The 18,037-nt window shown below is 47.5% G+C and overlaps 1 protein-coding gene across 1 annotated transcript in view; it reads left to right on the top strand.

Moving 5' to 3' along the window:
* Positions 1 to 18,037, top strand: part of MAP3K6 (mitogen-activated protein kinase kinase kinase 6) — a 39,040-nt gene that overhangs the window by 15,345 nt on the left and 5,658 nt on the right. The window contains exons 7-23 of the mRNA XM_082231475.1: positions 470 to 640; positions 910 to 1,022; positions 1,777 to 1,936; positions 2,387 to 2,537; positions 4,563 to 4,670; positions 5,010 to 5,059; positions 6,327 to 6,422; positions 7,823 to 7,901; positions 8,105 to 8,238; positions 9,228 to 9,355; positions 10,147 to 10,283; positions 12,082 to 12,187; positions 12,309 to 12,466; positions 14,037 to 14,214; positions 14,581 to 14,728; positions 16,108 to 16,279; positions 17,309 to 17,512. Of these exons, the coding sequence (XP_082087601.1) occupies positions 470 to 640; positions 910 to 1,022; positions 1,777 to 1,936; positions 2,387 to 2,537; positions 4,563 to 4,670; positions 5,010 to 5,059; positions 6,327 to 6,422; positions 7,823 to 7,901; positions 8,105 to 8,238; positions 9,228 to 9,355; positions 10,147 to 10,283; positions 12,082 to 12,187; positions 12,309 to 12,466; positions 14,037 to 14,214; positions 14,581 to 14,728; positions 16,108 to 16,279; positions 17,309 to 17,512 (2,293 nt within the window). The remainder of the gene's footprint in view (positions 1 to 469; positions 641 to 909; positions 1,023 to 1,776; positions 1,937 to 2,386; positions 2,538 to 4,562; positions 4,671 to 5,009; positions 5,060 to 6,326; positions 6,423 to 7,822; positions 7,902 to 8,104; positions 8,239 to 9,227; positions 9,356 to 10,146; positions 10,284 to 12,081; positions 12,188 to 12,308; positions 12,467 to 14,036; positions 14,215 to 14,580; positions 14,729 to 16,107; positions 16,280 to 17,308; positions 17,513 to 18,037) is intronic.

Genomic DNA, 18,037 nt, shown 5'->3' with positions numbered 1-18,037 from the left:
CTCTGCCAATGGACTCTCATGGCTGGTTTGCAGACTCTTCAGCGAATCCAGAGGGCATGGAGGAGTGATCCCCACAGCTGGAACGCCCATTATCTTGATGGGACCAATGGATGTAGCAGAAGGCAGTGGCCCTTTAAGTACCCAGAAGGCAGTACCCAGTGGGCAGGGTCTCTAGTCAATGACTATGCTGAGACAACCTGGATTTTTGGCCTCTGCAGCATGGTGCTAAACCCATACCTTGGACTCTCTCCAAAGTCTCTGTGCCTTCATAACCAGGAAATTCTGATCGCCCCTTGCTTGGGCCATCAGCCCTCCTCAGTGATGGGCATCCCTGTGGATCCCAACACTAGGGTCCTAACACAGTAGCAGATGGACAAAGCTGGTGTTCTTCCTGCACCATGGCTGCTCTTGCCCCAGCATTGGGGCTTCTGACGCTGTGTGTGTGACTGTGTGTGATATGCATTTGCAGGCGGAACCAGCCTGGCGATCGGGAGAAAGCTCTCTCTGTTATCCTGCCCCTGGTGGAAAAGCCTGAACGGGCAGCGCCTGACCTGTACTGCATGTGCGGCCGCATCTATAAGGACATGTTCATTGATTCTGGCTTCACTGATGCCGAAAAGAGAGACCAGGCCTTTTACTGGTGAGGAATGGAAAGGGATCTTTGCTGAACTTGCACTTCTGCTTTAAACTATGGCTGCAGGCGTGGAAATCTCTTTGAAATGCTCATTGCTTATGGGATGGCTTGGTGGTGGTAGGGTGGCCAGGTGAAAGTCCTACTTCTAGACATGATTGAAGGTGCAAGCAACCTGTCCTCTCTTTCTTTTCACCCATTTGGCTTATTTGCTGAGTCTGAATTGCAGCCTTCCTAGTTAATTTTCAGGTCATTTCCTTGTGCTTCTGATTCCTCAGGTATCACAAGGCCTTTTTAACAGACCCGAGCCTCCATGCTGGGATTAACTCCGTTGTCTTCCTCATCGCTGCTGGACACAAGTTCGACACCTCCATGCAACTTCGGCAGTTAGGTGCGGGGCTGCTTGTTCCCATCTGCGTCTCATAAGGGTAGCTGGATGTGTGAATCATTGTTCTGCTCTAAAACCAAGATATTGGCAGTGTTCTTTATTATTCATTCTCTCTCTCTCTCTCTATATATATATATATATAAAAACACAAAATCTGGTTGATTCATTTCCAAGCGATAGTGTTAAGTGTCTAATTCAATGAATGTTTTGTGATAGGGAATATTGGCTGGGTGGTGGGCGGGATCATATGAAAAGAGCAATTATCGCCCCATCTGCACCATATATTTAATGCAGTTATCATACTACTTTAAACAGTGGTGGCTTCTCCCAAAAAAATCCTGGGAGCTGTCGTTTGTTAAGGGTGCTGAGAGGTGTTAGGAGTGCCCTGTTTCCCTCACAGAACTACCATTCCCAGAGTGGTTAAACAACCAATCCCTACTCCCAGGGAACTCTGGGAATTGTCGCTCCATGTGGGGAGTAGTGGTTTCCCAGAATGCTTTGTGGGAAGCTGCGACTGTTCAAAGTGGTAAGATGCTTTCAGGGCCCCTTTCCCTCTGCCTCTTCTCCCTGCTGAAATGAGGCTTGAAATATGTGTTATGTTTTAGCCAATAGAATGGTAACCCCTGGTTTAGCCAGAACGTCGTGACTATTTTCCCCTCAGAAATCCCTGCCACTGCCCTCCCCCTCCCCCCACCCCTGAAACATACCTGTTGCAGTTTAGAAAAATCTCCCATGCTTCTGGTCCTTCCTTCCTTAGGTATGAAGGTGAGCTGTGTCCTGGGCAGGAAGGGATGCTTGGAAAAGATGCAACATTACTGGGATGTGGGTTTTTACCTGGGCGCCAGTATCCTGACCGGCGACTTTGACAAAATCATCCAGGCCTCGGAGAAACTTTACAAGCTCAACGCTCCAGTTTGGTGCGTGGTGGGAACTTTGTGTCCTTGTGGGAACGGGGTGGGGGCGCATGGAAGACTAACTAGCTGACAACCCATCGGGAGATGTGAGTCTTGAAGGGGGTGCTGGGAGAGGGCAGGTTTCTGAAGAGGAAGTGATTTCCTCCTTGTTCAGTGTGGTGGGACAACAGATTTTGAACCTCTGCTCAGCCATGGAACTCACTGGCTTACCTTGGACCAGTCAGGGTTGTTGTGGCGATTAAATGAGGAGGGAAAGAACCATGTACACTGCCTTGACTGAAAAGGTAGTCTATAAATGTAGGAAATAATAATATGTGACACAGACCACTTGCATCGGATGGAAACTTTAACTTACTTCATCCTTTGCAGACTGTGTGGGTCTGTTTGAAGTGTGTGCTTCTTTCTCTTTTTTAACTCTGTTCTCTTCTGCCCCCTGCCCAATTATTGGTTCAGGTTCTTGACATCTATCAAGGAGACTTATGTAATCTATAGTCATTTCAACACTGCCCCCGACACCTGGTCACCTAAACAGGAGCTGGTTGATTTCTGGCTGGGCTTCTTGATGGATTCCTGCCAGCCCTTTGTCTCCACAGAGGAGTGTCTGGTAAGGAGGCAATGAACGTTGGTGCATTGGCAAAACCGCTACTGAACTACCAGCTTTTCCTCCTGCCTGCTCCTTTGCTACACTACTGTGGCATCTGTTGCTTTCCATCCTACTAGAGGCAGTAGCAGCAGAATCAAGTGGTTCTGGGGGTGGCAGAGCACTCCGGTGGTAAAATGGACTTTGCCATTTCAAACTGTGGCTTAGAAAATGAGCACATCAAGATGAGGCGTGAGCTAGCATAACTAATATGCTAGTTCTTTGTTTATGGAGGGTGTGTTCTGTTTCATTTTTTTATGGGGTAGCCATCAAAAAGGCTATGCCCAACCTGCTGTCTGAAGTGGCATAGTCCAGTCTGCATAAAAGGTCATATACATGGCATCAAACCATTTTCCCCACGACTTTATGTTCTGCAACTCTACAAGGTCTTAGAGGGTTTTCCAGCCCTTTTGCCTGAGATATTGGGTGCTTCTAAGATAGTGACTTAACATTGTAAACGATTCATTCAGAAATTGCAAGCTGGCCATCAGCAAGAGGCTTTTTTAATTTATTCAATTTTGCCCAGAAAGTTTGAATCGGGATTAAATGGCATTTTGATGGCCATATCAATGCTGTGACCTTAAGCATGCAAAACTTTGCCTTGCTCATCTGTCAGTTTCAGCAGAGTTGCAGAATGAGATTCTTAGGAAATTTCCTCTTCTGTTGTAGCAAAGCCTTTCTTGCCTAAGGTGCTCTTTCATATTTCCTCCCTTAAGCTATATAAAATTCAGGGCAAGCTTTGCATAGCTGGGTTGGGGAGAGGACTCGACAGTCTCTCTCTCCCCCCACCCTCTCTCTGTTTGTGTGAAATTCATGTGCTGACAGATTTGCGGGGCAAGAGAAAATTGTGCAGATGCTTCTCTCTCCCTTTAATTCCTCTCTACAAATCTTCTCCTTGGGAGAAGCCTTTGGGATAACTCCTAGTTCTTACCTCTAGGTGAAACAAAGCCAAATTATCTACTTCTGCTCACATTTGTGAACTTTAGTCTCTGCCAACCCTCCCTTCTCTCGTCTCCCTCCATTGTGGAAATTTGGATTGTAGTTTCCTTGAGACAGGGGCCTGTTTACCTTGCAGATTGGCGGCTTGCAAAACATCGCAGGTTGATTTTTGCCGTGCAAAAATTGATCTTGGAGCAACATCATTGCAGCCCTCTCAGCTTGCACCAAGAAACTCTGGAACACGCCAAGCAACCTTTCTCAAGCCATTTTTCCTCTGTAGTCAGTTATAATCTCGGCACACAACAGGCTACATAAACACCATACATTTGCAGCACATTTTTCTTCCAAAGTGTTCTGGGAACTGTAGTTCACCCCTCACTGAGCTATAATTCCTAGTAACCTTTGCAAACTGCAGCTCCCATGATTCTTGGCAGGGTGGGGAGATATGCTGCAAATGTATGGTGTGTATGAACACACACACACACACACACACACACACACACACACACCTTTTCCTTCTGGCCTCCAGTTGTAGCCCCAGGCATCACATCTGAGAATATCATCACTATATCCCATAAGATGAAACAGCCAATTAGCTGTGCTCACACCTGACCACAGGACTGAGTCAGCCTTGGCTGCCCTGATGAACCAGCACTGTTACAGGTACCACATAATACTCATTCCACATTTGTAAGGAAGCACCCAGGCTTTGAAACTTCCTCCCATCAGGCAGGCACCTTCACTGTGCTCGTTTCGGTGACGGTTCTGCAAATCAAAGCAGTCAAATGGGCACATGTGGGGTTAAGGCGATCCTGCAGGTGGACTGGTCTCAAGCTGTTGAGGGCCTCATATACTAATAGTAACACCTGGAGCCTGGTCCCGTAGCAAATGGGCAAGCAGCGCAGATCCAAAGGGCAACTAGCAGAGAGGTTATGTGTACGGTCTTCTCTATGCTCACTACGACATATGTCAGCCGCTTTGAGATTTTTGGTGAAATACGAAGCGGCATGTAAGTTACCTAGCAATCTAACTCACCATCTGTCCCAACAGGTCTTGATTCTAGAGTTGGGCAGAGTGTTGCAGCCATCTCAGCTCAGTGTCTGCAGTCAAGAAGGGCAAAAATCAGTGACGCTGACCCACATTGGCTCTCCAGAAGAGGTAGGTCCAGAATTGTGGCCTGGGTCAGTTTCTTTTTCTGATTTTAAATTTTTAAATTTATTTCCCGCCCTTCACCCTAAGGTTGCAAAATAAGTTACAACAATTTAAAATAGAACTTTTAAAAAACCCTTATAATGACAAAAACTACAAACACAAAATATCTAATAAAAAGTAACAAAAGTTCTTGTAATTACTTTCATTCTATTTAGATTTCCAGTCTTTATGTGTTATAAATCTTCATGGCTGTTTATCCCTCCGGGGGGGGGGGTGTCTCAATTTCCTGTGTTTCCTCACTCAGGGCATTTGTGTGTTTCTTTCACCTTTTGGGTCTCTTTACAGGAAGGGATTTCCAAGTGGACATTCCCAACATCTTCCATCCGTGGAGTCAGGTGATGATTTTTTTTATATATAAAACAAATAGTTTGAATACTTTGTTTTTAAGGCTAGGCTAGTGCTTAAGATAAGAAGCAGCCTTTATACCAGGTCAGAGAAAGAAGCCACATTGCTTAGTATTGGCTGCACTAATGAACAGTAACTCGCTGTGGTTTCAGGGCCTTTCCCAGTCCTTCCTTGAGATACATCACTGACTTACGGTTCTTCCCCTAAAAAAAAGAAAGCTCTAGTTCTCAAAGACCCTGAAATAAAGGGCTGATTTAAATAGGAACATAGGACACTGTCAAGAAAGACCATTGGTGCATTTAGCACACTATTGCCTATACCTGGGGTATCCATCATGGTGCCTTCCATGGTGGACTCCAATTCCCATCACCTCCAGCCAGCATGGTCCATGGTCAGGAATGATGGGCGCTGTAGTTCAGCAACATCTGGAGGGCCCCGCATTGGCTACTCCTAGTGCACTGGGTGGCTGATGGTCACTACAATTTCAGGCAGAAGTCTTCCCCAGCCCTCTTGAGAGACACCGGAGATTAACCCACAACAGTTGGCATGCAAAGCCAATAGACTGTTGATGTACAGCCCCTCCCCTGAGAAAACAGAGCTAGCCAGGTGGCACTCGCAGTAGAGAGCACTGGGCAGAGAAGGCACATGAGAAACTGCCTTTTTATGAAATCACAGTACACATTTTTGTGCATTTTCTATAAAAAGAAAATGCACTGCAAAATTTGGAGAAGTGTGTAATTTGACTGAGAGAAATGCAGGAAGCTGCCTTATGTGGAGTCAGACCTTGGCTCCATCCAGTTCTGTGTTGTCTACACTGACTGGCAGAAGCACTCCAGAGTTTCAGGTACAAATCTTTCCCAGCCCTATCTGGAGATGCCAGGGATTGAACTTGGGACCTTCTGCATTCCAAGCAATCTGTTTTATGACGTGAATCACAGCCCACCCCCAAGATTAAGTGCATTCCAATCTACACTGAAGTCTGGGATTGGAACTACATTTCTCTTCCACTGTAGCTTATGTGTCAACGCTCCTCCATGCAAATATAAATAAATAAAACATCATCACACCTAGAAAGCTAGCATCTCAAGGAGAATGGGACCTGGCCTGTGGCTGGTAAGCCCCTGAGGCTGATGTGAGCAACTTGGGATGGTGGGACACGGAGAGAGGCAGGTTTTAAAGCAAGACACAGGCTTGTGCTAATAAGGAAAGGAGACTTGCTGGAGTCCTCCTTCCACTCCCATCTTTTTTTCTTGCCAGTATCTCCAAGTGCGATGAGCGGTGCTGCTTCCTCTATGTGCTGCACACAGCGGAAGACTTCCAGCTGTACTTCCCCACCCAGTACCATTGCCGCTGGTGAGTGGGGGGACATGAATGGGCAGCGGAGGGACAACCCGCAACCTTTGGAAGAGGGACAATTAAAAACAACCACAATCCAACCACACTCCCCATTTGGGGAAAGGGAGTGTCTCCTCCAGGATGCTGTTCTAGACAGAGTGTTTCCCGGGGGTTATATTGCAGACTCAAGAAACAGGGTACCATTGATGGCCTTTCTTCTTCATCATGTGCAACCATGGAGACACATGATGCTTGGATCTCCACTGCCTGCTTGCCAGGCCTGCAGCTGCAGTGTGGGTTCTGAAAACGTGTTTGTAAAAATTAAAGTCAACGAGGGTCAGGGAAGGCAAAGTAAATAAAAAGGAGTTCAGGTTCTTAAATCTGATTTCTACCCCCTCAGCTCTAAAGAAATTGAATTGGAGGTAAGCCCTGTTGATGCTCAGAGGGAAGTAATTTTAAACTTGTAATCACCACCTTCCCTCGCATGCCCAAACATGAAAACTGCTGGCTCAAGGTGTAGAGTTAAGTTTCAGCATGAATAAATGGCTGCAAATATAGTTTCACATCCACAGAGTTTGCATGGAATAAGGAAATGAAAATCTGAAGTACTAGAATTCCTGTTCCTGTTCTAAATTTCAAGGTTTTCTTTTTATTTTCCTTTTTCTTAGAGTTGAGCCAAACTGCCCCCCCCCCACTTTACTACTCAATTTGCAGGTGACAAAATGGGTGGGTGGAGAATGCATTTCAACTGAAATGGTGGTGGGCAACTGTGTTCTTACAGCTCTGTCTGGCAACTGGTGGCTGTCATTCCCCCCCCCAAACCCCCCTGGAATGATGTTTTACTATCACAGTGGTACATCGGGTTACAAACACTTCAGGTTACAAACTCCGCTAACCCGGAAGTAGTACCTTGGGTTGAGAACTTTGCCTCAGGATGAGAATGGAAATCGTGCGCCGCCGGCAGGAGACCTCATTAGTGAAAGCGCACCTCAGGTTAAGAATGGTTTCGGGTTAAGAACAGACCCTCAGAACAAATTAAGTTTATAACCCGAGGTACCACTGTACATAGCGTTTCTCCCAGAACTTTGCATAAACAAATAAATTAAAATAGTAACAGTAGCTGCTAGAAGGATCTCGGGAGATAGAGTGTGTTCCCTGCTTGGCTTCCACTCGCCTGCCCCATCCTGAGTGATTTGGGGCCCCTTTCCCCCTTTCCTTCCAAATTAAGCTGCAATAACTTCGGGTTTAGTTCTCAGTCCCCTCTCCCTTCTCCTTTTTCATAATTCTTCTAGATTTTCAACCCATCTAGTCTGGGCTTTTAGCCTTTGATTCTGAACCCAATGATAGCAGGATGGTTCTTTGTGCTGGTGTCCATTCTCTTAGGGGTTTTTTCTTCCCCTTCTGCTCTTTTACATTAGGTTTTGCGAACTGGTCCGCTCCTTCATGGCAGAGATGGGTGAGGAAGTGAATAGCTGCAGCTCCCTGGAGGAACTCGAGGTGAGCTGGCGAAAGAGGACGCTCCTTGGTTTCAGGAACTGGGAACTTTTGTCGGGGCCTGTCGAACGATGGCTGTGAAGGTGGATGTGGAAAATGGCCAAGCCCAGTGGTGAACAGACCAAGACAGGGTGCTGCGCATAGAGATTTCGCCAAACGGGCCTTTTAAGTCCCATAACTCTGTGTGTGTTCTTTGACTTGCACAGTATGACTACGAACGCACGGAAGCAGGCGACAGGGTGATTCTAGGTAAAGGCACCTATGGGGTGGTCTACGCTGGCCGGGACCTCAGCAATCAGGTGCGCATCGCCATTAAGGAGATCCCAGAGCGTGACAGCAGGTGAGGGTTGCGAAAAGCAGGAAAGGAATTACTAATATTGTCAATTTTGGCTTCTTGTTTCTTTAGTCTTAAGCTCAGTTCATCACACTTCTGCACTTGTGTGTATTTCCCCCTCTTTTAATTAGGCCATTAACAGTCATACTAATTTTTGCGTGCATTTCTCCAAATATAGCCATTCTTGTATGCCGTCTTGCCTATGCTTTTGCAAGCAATTTTCCCTAGTACAAAGCATTTTTTGTACATTTTGTCCATGGATATACACATTTTTGTGCACATTTTTTGTTGGAGTGCTGTATCACAAAATTAGGGAGGAGTTCAAATTTCAAAGATGAGCCGTCTTTCAGTTTGTGCATTTGTCCAGGAAGTGTGAATTTGGTATGTTTATGCTAAAATGCGTACCCAACAATTTCCTTCCCCTATCCTTAGAATGGCCAGACCACTCTGTGGGAATCTGGGGCTTCTTTCACGTTGCAAGAACTCTGGGATGTCTTTGCAAGCAGATTCCCACTTACGCATCACCAAAAAATTATTGCACAAATCCCAAATACGCTAATTGTTATGTGTAGACGCAAATTTGGGAATAATGGTTGTAATTTAAACAAAAACCCAGCGCATATTAGGGAAGACTGTGACCAGATGATCTTTGTGCCTACTCAATCTTCTGCTCAGGGGCTACTATCATCATTATCATCATTAATATTATTATTAATAATAGCCTGTGATTCACTTAGCTCCCAATTAATAGGTTATGGGCAGCTTCAAAGACCCTGCTGCTGCTCTCCCTTCTGAGGGTTCTTTGTCTTTAAATCGGACTTTGACTGGAGAGCCCTTCAAAGAGAGGACCGTCCTCTCTAAAGTAGGACACATGGCTATCCTACTTGGCAGGAATATGCTCAGCATGGGTGGAGGGGCATGGCATCCCCTGGCTGCTGCCTCTGAGAGAGTTGTGTGTTCATCTGACATTCATACATGCCACACTTGCGCTTCAGATACTCACAGCCCCTTCATGAGGAGATTGCTCTCCACAAGCGCTTGAGACACAAGAACATTGTTCGCTATTTGGGCTCTGTCAGTCAAGATGGCTTCCTCAAGATCTTCATGGAGGAGGTACCTGGGGGTAAGTACAGTGGTAAAAAGGTAAAGGTAAAGGGACCCCTGACCATTAGGTCCAGTCGTGACCGACTCTGGGGTTGCGGCGCTCATCTCGCTACAGTGGTTCCTCAGGTTAAAAACTTAATTCGTTCTGGAGGTCTGCTCTTAACCTGAAACTGTTCGTAACCTGAGGTACCACTTTAGCTAATGGGGCCTCCTGCTGCCACCACACCACTGCCGCACGATTTCTGTTCTCATCCTGAAGCAAAGTTCTTAACCCAAGGTACTATTTCTGGGTTAGCGGATTCTGTAACCTGAAGTGTCTGTAACCCGAGGTACCATTGTATATGCAGTAAATATGCAATGTGCAATAAAAAACATGTAAAATTAAAAAAAAAAAACAGAGACCACCAATAAAGATGCTTTCTTAATTGTTGGCATCAGCAGAGCATCACAGGAAGGTTGTCACAAGAGGTGTTCAAAGCTTAAAAGAGAAGCTGAATCTCAGTTGGCCACACGCGACTGGGCCGATGACACTAAAAGCTCAGTTTCTTGTTGCTGTCAGCTGAGCCTCACTAGATCAGGGAATGACCGACGATGCCCCTTACCTCAGTGACTGAGCTACGATATTAGGGTTTAGGTTTGCTGCAGAGAGCACTGCAGTAATTCACCCTTGAGGTTACTGATGCAAGGACTGCAGTGGACATGACTAGTAGCCGTCGATAGCCTTGTGCTCCGTGCATTTGTCTAATCCCTGTATAAGAAAGCAGCCTCTATAATGTTCCATGTCCTTGTCTCCCCACCGCAAAAATCCAGGAAGCCTTTCCTCTCTTCTGCGTTCCATGTGGGGCCCCCTGAAAGACAATGAGCCCACCATCGTTTTCTACACCAAGCAAATCCTAGAGGGGCTGCGCTACCTGCACGACAACCAGATCGTCCACAGGGACATCAAGGTGAGAGCCACCTCAGCTTGGGCTGCCAGGTGTAGGCATGTTGTTGGTGCTAGATCTCTGTGTGACATTGCCAGACCTGGCAGGGATCAAGCAGGTCTTTTCACGCAGCTTTCCTTTTCCTCCTTCATTTGGGTTTTGACTCTGCATTAGCTTTGGTAAAACAAAGACTACATGGGATATTTCTTTTCAGGACATTTTGGCTAGCTCATGCACAGCCTGCTTGCCTTGCTCCTTAGGCATTTCTTAAAGACGATCCTTAATGATTTTCAGCTAGCTGCTTATTTTAGGAATTTGCATGCAGTTAATTATCGCACAGCTTTTGCTGTGGCCAGATTTAATGTGATGCCTTTCTCGGTTGCTCTGGGGAGGAGAAGGCTGGTGTTTCTCGAGGGTTTGTCTTTGTAATAACCAGGAGCTGGAACATCTGTGGAAAATATTGTTTTGTTTTTATAATTTTTATGCTGGCGCTCATCAGCAGATGATTGCCCCTTTATTGGCCAAACCAGGAAGGTCAGCTAAATTTTATGTTAAATATTTACCGGGAGATAAAACCCTACGTGTGTCATTAGTAATGACTGGATTTTCTTTATCATGGACAGTGAGAACAAGAAGGCAATTAACCACCTGAAGTTGGAAATATTATATTTGGGAGCTATTTAAAACATTTGTTATCCTGTCAATATGTATACTTGAGCTGGTGGCATTTAGATAATACATTGCTTTCTGTTTTGCTCGATGCTTAAGATTATGGAGCATTGTATGGCTTTATTTTTGCCGCATGCCTGTTCTGTGGATTATAATAAATTGATGATGAAGTTAATACTACAGTTGAATTTCTAAGCAACAGTCCTTGGGGTTTTGTTTTTGTGGAGGGGGGGGGTTGGCACTGCCACTCCTTTTTTCACTGTTCCCAGTCCAGGATTGAAGAGGCTCTGGGTAAAGTGTCTTCTGCTGAGCCCCCTCTTCTTTTGGTCATCCCTGACAGGCTTCCCTGGCTGCTAAGGCAGTGCCTTGAACATCATTGGGCAGCTGGGTCTGGTTGCCATATGTTAGATTCTGCAATGGCTGGTATGAAAAGGGAGAGGTTGTTGATATTTTCACCCCTCCCATTGACAGAATCTCCTGATCTGATGTTTTAAGAAAGGAGGGGGCGGAAACTGCTCTTCTACTCTTCCGCTCCTGACTGACTGCCTGACACTGTGTGTAGAGAGAGAGTCTTATCTATGTAGTGACTAGATGGTAGAATGGGAGATGTAACACTCATGCAACCCAGGAGTTTGTTAGTTTGTAGTAGCTATTAGAAATAAAAGGAGTTATGCTTCACAGCTAGCTTCCGTGTTATTTATACTCTGCATGAGTCTGGTGCTCACAATGCACACTTGTGGGTCCAGTGCACTGGGACCTGCTTTCCAGGATTGGAAGGTCTCTGAAAGTTCTCCAGTCACGTAGCCCAGTCGGGGCAGAACCAGTTATTGAGCCCAGTCGCTGACATCAGATGAAAGGCATACTGACAGTTCCCTCCATGCCACAGAGCGATGCTCACTCAGAGGCAGTGTGGGAAATTAAAAAGCTGGCTGGATCTAGCCATCTGGCACTCGCAGGCTGTGCAGGGAATTGCCTGAGGTGCATGTCTAGGGCAGACATCATCAGCAAGGCCTTCGTAGTCCCGAGACCCTTGCAGCCACCCAAGGATGCCAATATACTGGTGCCAGGCCTGTTTGCAGTTGGAGGAAGCCCTCAGAACTTGAGTGCCTTGTGGATCTCCAAAGCAGTGACTTGGCTTTTCTTGGATAAACAGGGTGATAACGTCCTGATCAACACGTACAGTGGAGTGTTGAAAATTTCAGACTTTGGCACATCCAAGAGGCTGGCAGGGATCAGCCCCAGTACAGAGACATTCACAGGTAAGTGTGTGTGTGCAGCTCTGCGTCATTTGGGGAAGAGAGCCTACTCATCCGGGCTCTCAGGCACTGGGATGTGGCTCCCATGACTTCTTCCTTCTTGGTTTCTCTCTTCCGTCCTCAGGCACCTTGCAGTACATGGCCCCAGAGGTCATTGATCAGGGACCCCGTGGCTATGGCAAGCCGGCTGACATCTGGTCCATGGGCTGCACCATCATTGAGATGGCGACAGGCAAGCCCCCTTTCTTCGAGCTGGGCAGCCCGCAGGCCGCCATGTTCAAGGTGAGGCTGGGATTTGCACCCTTCTGCACAGCTGGGAAGAACACTTGGCAGTTTTCCTGCAGGGAGGAGGGGATCCTTGCAGGAGTTGTCTCTGTCAGGAGCTCAGCCTACACTCGAGTAGGACCCTGGCAGAGGCACATGCCCGACTGGCATGTTCTCTCCCTCCTGGTCTTTCGTTCAGGAGCTTCAGAAGCGTTCTTCAGCCTGAACATCACAGTGACCTATGCCAACTGACGCCGGCACACTTAAGGATCCGCAGAGTTTGTGCATCATGCGCAACAGACCTCAGCAACTCAGCATTTTGGCTAATCTACTTTATTTACATATAAACACACACGGAGCACTGCAACATGGCTCCCTCTCTCTCTAGCATCAGACAGCAAAGAGAAAAAGAACAAAGGACAATAGTCCCACTTCACGGAACACAGTAACACAAACATCCTGTCTCTGTCACATGTTTTGTGGAATCAAAACATATACCATCATGTGATAGACAAAAATCCCATGACTGCAATCGTGGAGCAGGAATTCTAACAGTCTCTGCCCACTTGCTCCACTAGGCAGGAAGAAGTAAATGAGAATGGGTAGTCCAAGTGGACTGACAATCTTTTCCCTGGTTCACTTGCTGCCCAGCCCTGAAGCAGCTCTGATTCTAGGGGAATTTCCCTTTTCTCAGCAGCATGGCACTCCTTCTCACCTTTCCTTCTAACTGCAGCCAGGATACCAAAAAGGGAGAGAGGGTTTATGGAAGACACGGTCATCATCAGCTCCCCAGCCCTCTCAGCAGACTCCTTTTAGATGATTCTAGGGCTGGGTATTCCTGGGTTGCTCAGCGCTTTGTGGAAGACCAGCAGAGCAGGCCAACACATTGGCTAGTTGCACCAGCCTCTGTCTGGGACTGTTACAGCAAGTCTGGTGTATTTGTGAATGCAAGTAGTGTAGTCCTTTAGGGTTTAGGTTCCATTAGATATTTTTGCACCATTTAGACGCTGTATATAATCATAGAGTTGTAGCATTGGAAGGGACCCCGAGAGCCATGTAGTTCAACCCCCTGCAATGCAGGAATCTCAGCACATGGCCCCCCAGCCAATTGGAAACCATACTGGACCCTGCTTAGCTTTGTAGATGGGCTAGCAGTCAGAATACAGCAGCCTCCATCATTCAGCCTGAGTTTTGAGGACCAGGATAGTTCCATAAACAGCCTGTGACCCAGCACTGCTGACAAACCAAGGCCTCTGCCCTTGACTTAGTGTCTTTTCATAAAGAGGAAGGCCTGTAGCTCAGAGGCAGAACATGTTGTGCTTCACATGCAGAAGGGCCTAGTTGAATCCCTGGGATTTTCAAATAGGCCGGGAACCCTGGAGAGCCGCTGCCACTCTGTGCAGCCAACACTGAGCTGGATGGATCAACAGCCTGACTTGGTGTAATGAAACATCTTTCTCATTTCTTAAAAACCGACAGGAGCTGAGTACCCTGGCCTGTCAATTCCCACCATAAATGAACAGCAAGACTCATGTTTTCAGGGGGTGCACTGTGTGTATACTATTGCCAGTCGTTTGCCTTTTCTTAGGTGGGCATGTTCAAGATCCACCCCGAGGTGCCCGATTCCATGTCGGATGAAGCCAAGGCCTTTATCCTGAGTTGTTTTGAGGCTGATCCAGACAAGCGGGCGACTGCTGCTGCCTTGCTTCAGGAACCCTTTCTGAAGGCACCCAGTAGGAGGAAATCCAGGAGCCCAGTGGTGACAGGTAAGGCAGGGAACCAGGGAACCGGGCAGAGGGCCTTCTCGGTAGTGGCACCCGCCCTGTGGAACGTCCTCCCACCAGATGTCAAAGGAAAAAACAACTACCAGACTTTTAGAAGACATCTGAAGGCAGCCCAGTTTAGGGAAGCTTTTAATATCCGAAGGACTATTGCATTTTAATATTTTGTTGGAAGCCACCCAGAGTGGCTGGGGAAATCCAGCCAGATGGGCGAGGTATAAATAAATAAATTATTATTATTATTTATTAATTAATCTGTGAGCCAAGTCAGGCTGGGGCTCCTGATTGTTTGGGAGGTGCCTCAGCATTACTTTGCTGCCAGCCTTGCACTCCTCTCTCTTCTCCGTACAGACGAGCTGTCTCCTCCAAATGTGCCAGAAAGGTCGATTTCAGCAGAGGGTGTCAGCGAGTCCCAGAAACGTTCTTCATCGTTGCAGTCCTTGAATGTCTCTCTGTCTCGGAGCACCAGTGAAGTGGCTCAGAGGCCCACCTATCTCAGGTAAGGCCTGGAGCAGAAGGGAAGCAGGGAGTGGGGAGCTTAACTTGGGAGATTTAATCTACTTGGAAACTTGGTGTGCTCTACTGCCTATCCACATTGCCACAGTGATCATGCACATTAGCGCTGCCTTGAGCCTGTGCCTGAGCTACAGCTGCATTGTTGCTCCTAGTCCAGGAGGTGTCAAGTGGCAGCCACTTTAATATTTGTGGCCCCACATGCTTGGAAAACTTATTCTGCCATCAGGCACAGGCTATTTTTAAAAACAGCAAGCAGAGGAGGCAAAGAAACAAAAGCCATTTTTCTCTCAAATGGCGGTTTTGGCCAGATGGGAAATATTGTGAACAGTCCAGCCAAAATTGCTGGCCCGTCTTCTTCAGCCTTGATACTGGTTCTAAACTAGTCAGGTCAGGTTGTGCACAAAATCGGTGGCTGAGAAAATAAAGAAGGATCTGACCGCCACCTGGTGGCAACCCTTTGCTCCTGTCACTGCGAGTTTCCAGTACCAGCATTGCTGTGATAACGTAGCAGTGTGCAATCTGATGTCTTTTGAACTCTTCAAAAAGTCACAATATGATTTCTGTTCTTAACAAGTGAGCAGATGCACTCTGTACTTTTAGCTAGGTAAATCAAGCCAAAGCAGTGACAACCTTTTAGATTTGTTCCTGGGGAACGCTGATTCCCTTACCACAGGGATGGGCAATGTGTGTCCCTTCAGACATTGTTGGATTGCAACATCCATTATCCCGGACCACTGGCCAAGCTTTCTGAGACAACATCTGGAGGGTCACATGTTCCTAATATTTTCCACAGCTCCTCATGATACTGCAGTGTCCACACACTTCCAAATGACAACAGAAATAATTTAAAGCAGGTGTGGCTAAGGTCAGATCCACTGCCATCTCAAGGCTTTTGTGCTCCCTGTACACCTTGAATAATTAGGCGCATATATATATATATATATACGAAAGCAAATATATATATATATATATATATATATATATGAATATGACATTGTCTCAGTTCAGACACATTCCAGCTGGGCAAAAGCACTTCAGGTCAGTGAGAGATAAGGCCTGAGAATCCTTAATCTGGTCTTTGGTACCTCTCACTGGCCTTGGTCCCAATGCCTCTTGTTTGCCTGGTGAGTCTCATTTGTTGCTCTGGCATGTGGCCCCCACAAGATTCCCCCAAAGGGAATGCAGTCCTCATTCTGAATGAGGTTTCCTATCTGTGCTTCTGGTAAGAATTCAGCACAACCTGCGGTTTCACGGACAGCTCACATTGCCAGCTGCCCCAGAGTGGCAACGGTCCCCACCCCTCCATCCCCAGCCACTCTTCCTTTGGGATCCAGTCTCCTCAATTGCTATGTGTCTATACAGGGCCCCTGAGGAACTGCTCAATGTTGACCTCAGCCTCTCCTCTTCCTCCCATGAGGAGAGTGGCTGCTTGTTCTTGCTGAGGAAGGATAGCGAGCGGAGAGCCACCCTCCACAAGGTCCTGACAGAGGAGCTGCCCAGCATTTCTGCCGCGCTCTTTGAGGCCCAGGATGAGGTAAGCACCGCTCGGGCCTTTGTGGGCTCAGGAACTGGGGCCTTCCAGACAGTTGTTGAACTACAATTCCCAATATACCCGGCAGTTTGTCATGTTTGCTGAGGCTGATGGGAGTTGTAGTTCAAAAAAACACCAGGCTGGGGAAGGCTGAATTAAAGCGTTGCCAAATCCCGACCTTGCGGGGGGGGGAGGGGGTCTCCTCTTTCCTTCCTCAGCCCCAAATGTACAAATGGAAAATGAATAAAACCCATCCTCCCTGTGGATTCTTACAAAAGTTGTGTTGGGAGCACGTTTATTTATTCTGGATTTATATAGCTCCTTTCTGCCAAGGCAGCTTACAGTTTAAACATGAAAACAAATACATTATATAAAAAAGAAAGCTGGCAGAGTCTTCTCCTGCCAGCTGGGAGCTGTTGGTGTGTGTGTTCCCTGGCCTGGCTCCCTTGCTTTTGCCTTCCCTCAGGGCGGCAGGTCTTCAGCAACCTCCAGGGAAGGCATGGGAGAAACTGCAGCATTTTTGCCACCCCACCTTTGATTATGAATATTGTAGGGTAGCCACTGGACGTCAAGTCCCAGAGCAAAGGGGGAACTGAGAGGAGTGTGCAATTTATTTTCTTTCTTGCATTTATATCCCACCTTTTCTCCAAGAAGCGCAGGGTGGCGTCCGTGGTTCTCTTCCTCCCCATTTTATCCTCACAACAACCCTGTGAAGTAAGTGAGGCTCAGAGACCGTGACTGGCCCCAGGTCGCCCAGTGAGTTTCTCACGGCTAAGCAGGGACTTGATCTCTGGTCTCCCAGGCCCAACATGCCAGCTGTGACATCACAATGGCTTTTAGTTTGGGCGTGAGGAATCTGCAGGCCTCCGGATGTTTCTAGGCTGCAGCACCTCCCTCATCCCATCCCTGCAGGAGAGATGATAAACAGCGGCAAAGCAGAATTCCCACACTTGGTAATAGGCACAGTGCCATGGCTTTTCCCCTGGCCCTCAGCAATGTTCTGTTTTGTTTCCGGTTGTGTCTCTCCTCCAGGCCTGGCCTCCTTCTTCGCCTTCCCCTCAGAGCCCAGTCTCCTTGGACCACATCTCCCAGCTGGTCTCCTGCCTCAAGAGATACATCCGCTCCCCCAACCGCAAGCAGCTTGCTCACGACTTGCTCCAAATCCAGACCAGCTTGCAGGCAGATGGCCTGAGCCTTTGTCAGCTGCAAGCGCCCCTCTTCACCTTCCAGGACACCGTAAGTGGGCTTGGGTCAGTGCGGCTGGGACCCCTCATGAAAAGTATCTTCTGTGTTCCCTCGGCCCAGGAAGCCACCCTGGGCTCAGGGGCAGACCTTGGTAATATGCTGCCCTATGCAGCATATTAATTCCCTCACAGCGGCCAGCCTAAGCCGGGCTTTGGGAAGGAGGCGTGAGGCTCTGGCAGGGTCCTAGAGCCCTCCTACCTCCTTCTCAAAGTCTGGTAAGCCCTTGCCCAGCTTTAGGAAGGAGGCCCCTAGGACCCTGCCAGAGCCCTCACGTCTCCTTCCTGAAGCCCGGCAAGCGCTTACCAGGCTTTGAGAAAGTTCTAGCATGACACAGCACAAGCATCATATATATTTGCACTGGAGGGTGTCTATATAGCTTCTTTGGCAATCACTTGTAGCCGAGTAAGATTGTCTGGGGAGCCGACTGCTTCAGGACTGTTACAGTTCTCCTGTACATGCACATGCCTGCATCATAAATGTCCAGCTTGCTTTCTTTCCACCTTACCACTCCAGGAA

This window comes from Podarcis vaucheri (assembly GCF_965113315.1).
Source record: "Podarcis vaucheri genome assembly, chromosome: 7".
In the NCBI taxonomy this organism is placed as follows: domain Eukaryota; kingdom Metazoa; phylum Chordata; class Lepidosauria; order Squamata; family Lacertidae; genus Podarcis; species Podarcis vaucheri.
Note: the sequence above shows the minus strand (reverse complement) of the source record. Positions and strands in the feature narration are given on the sequence as shown.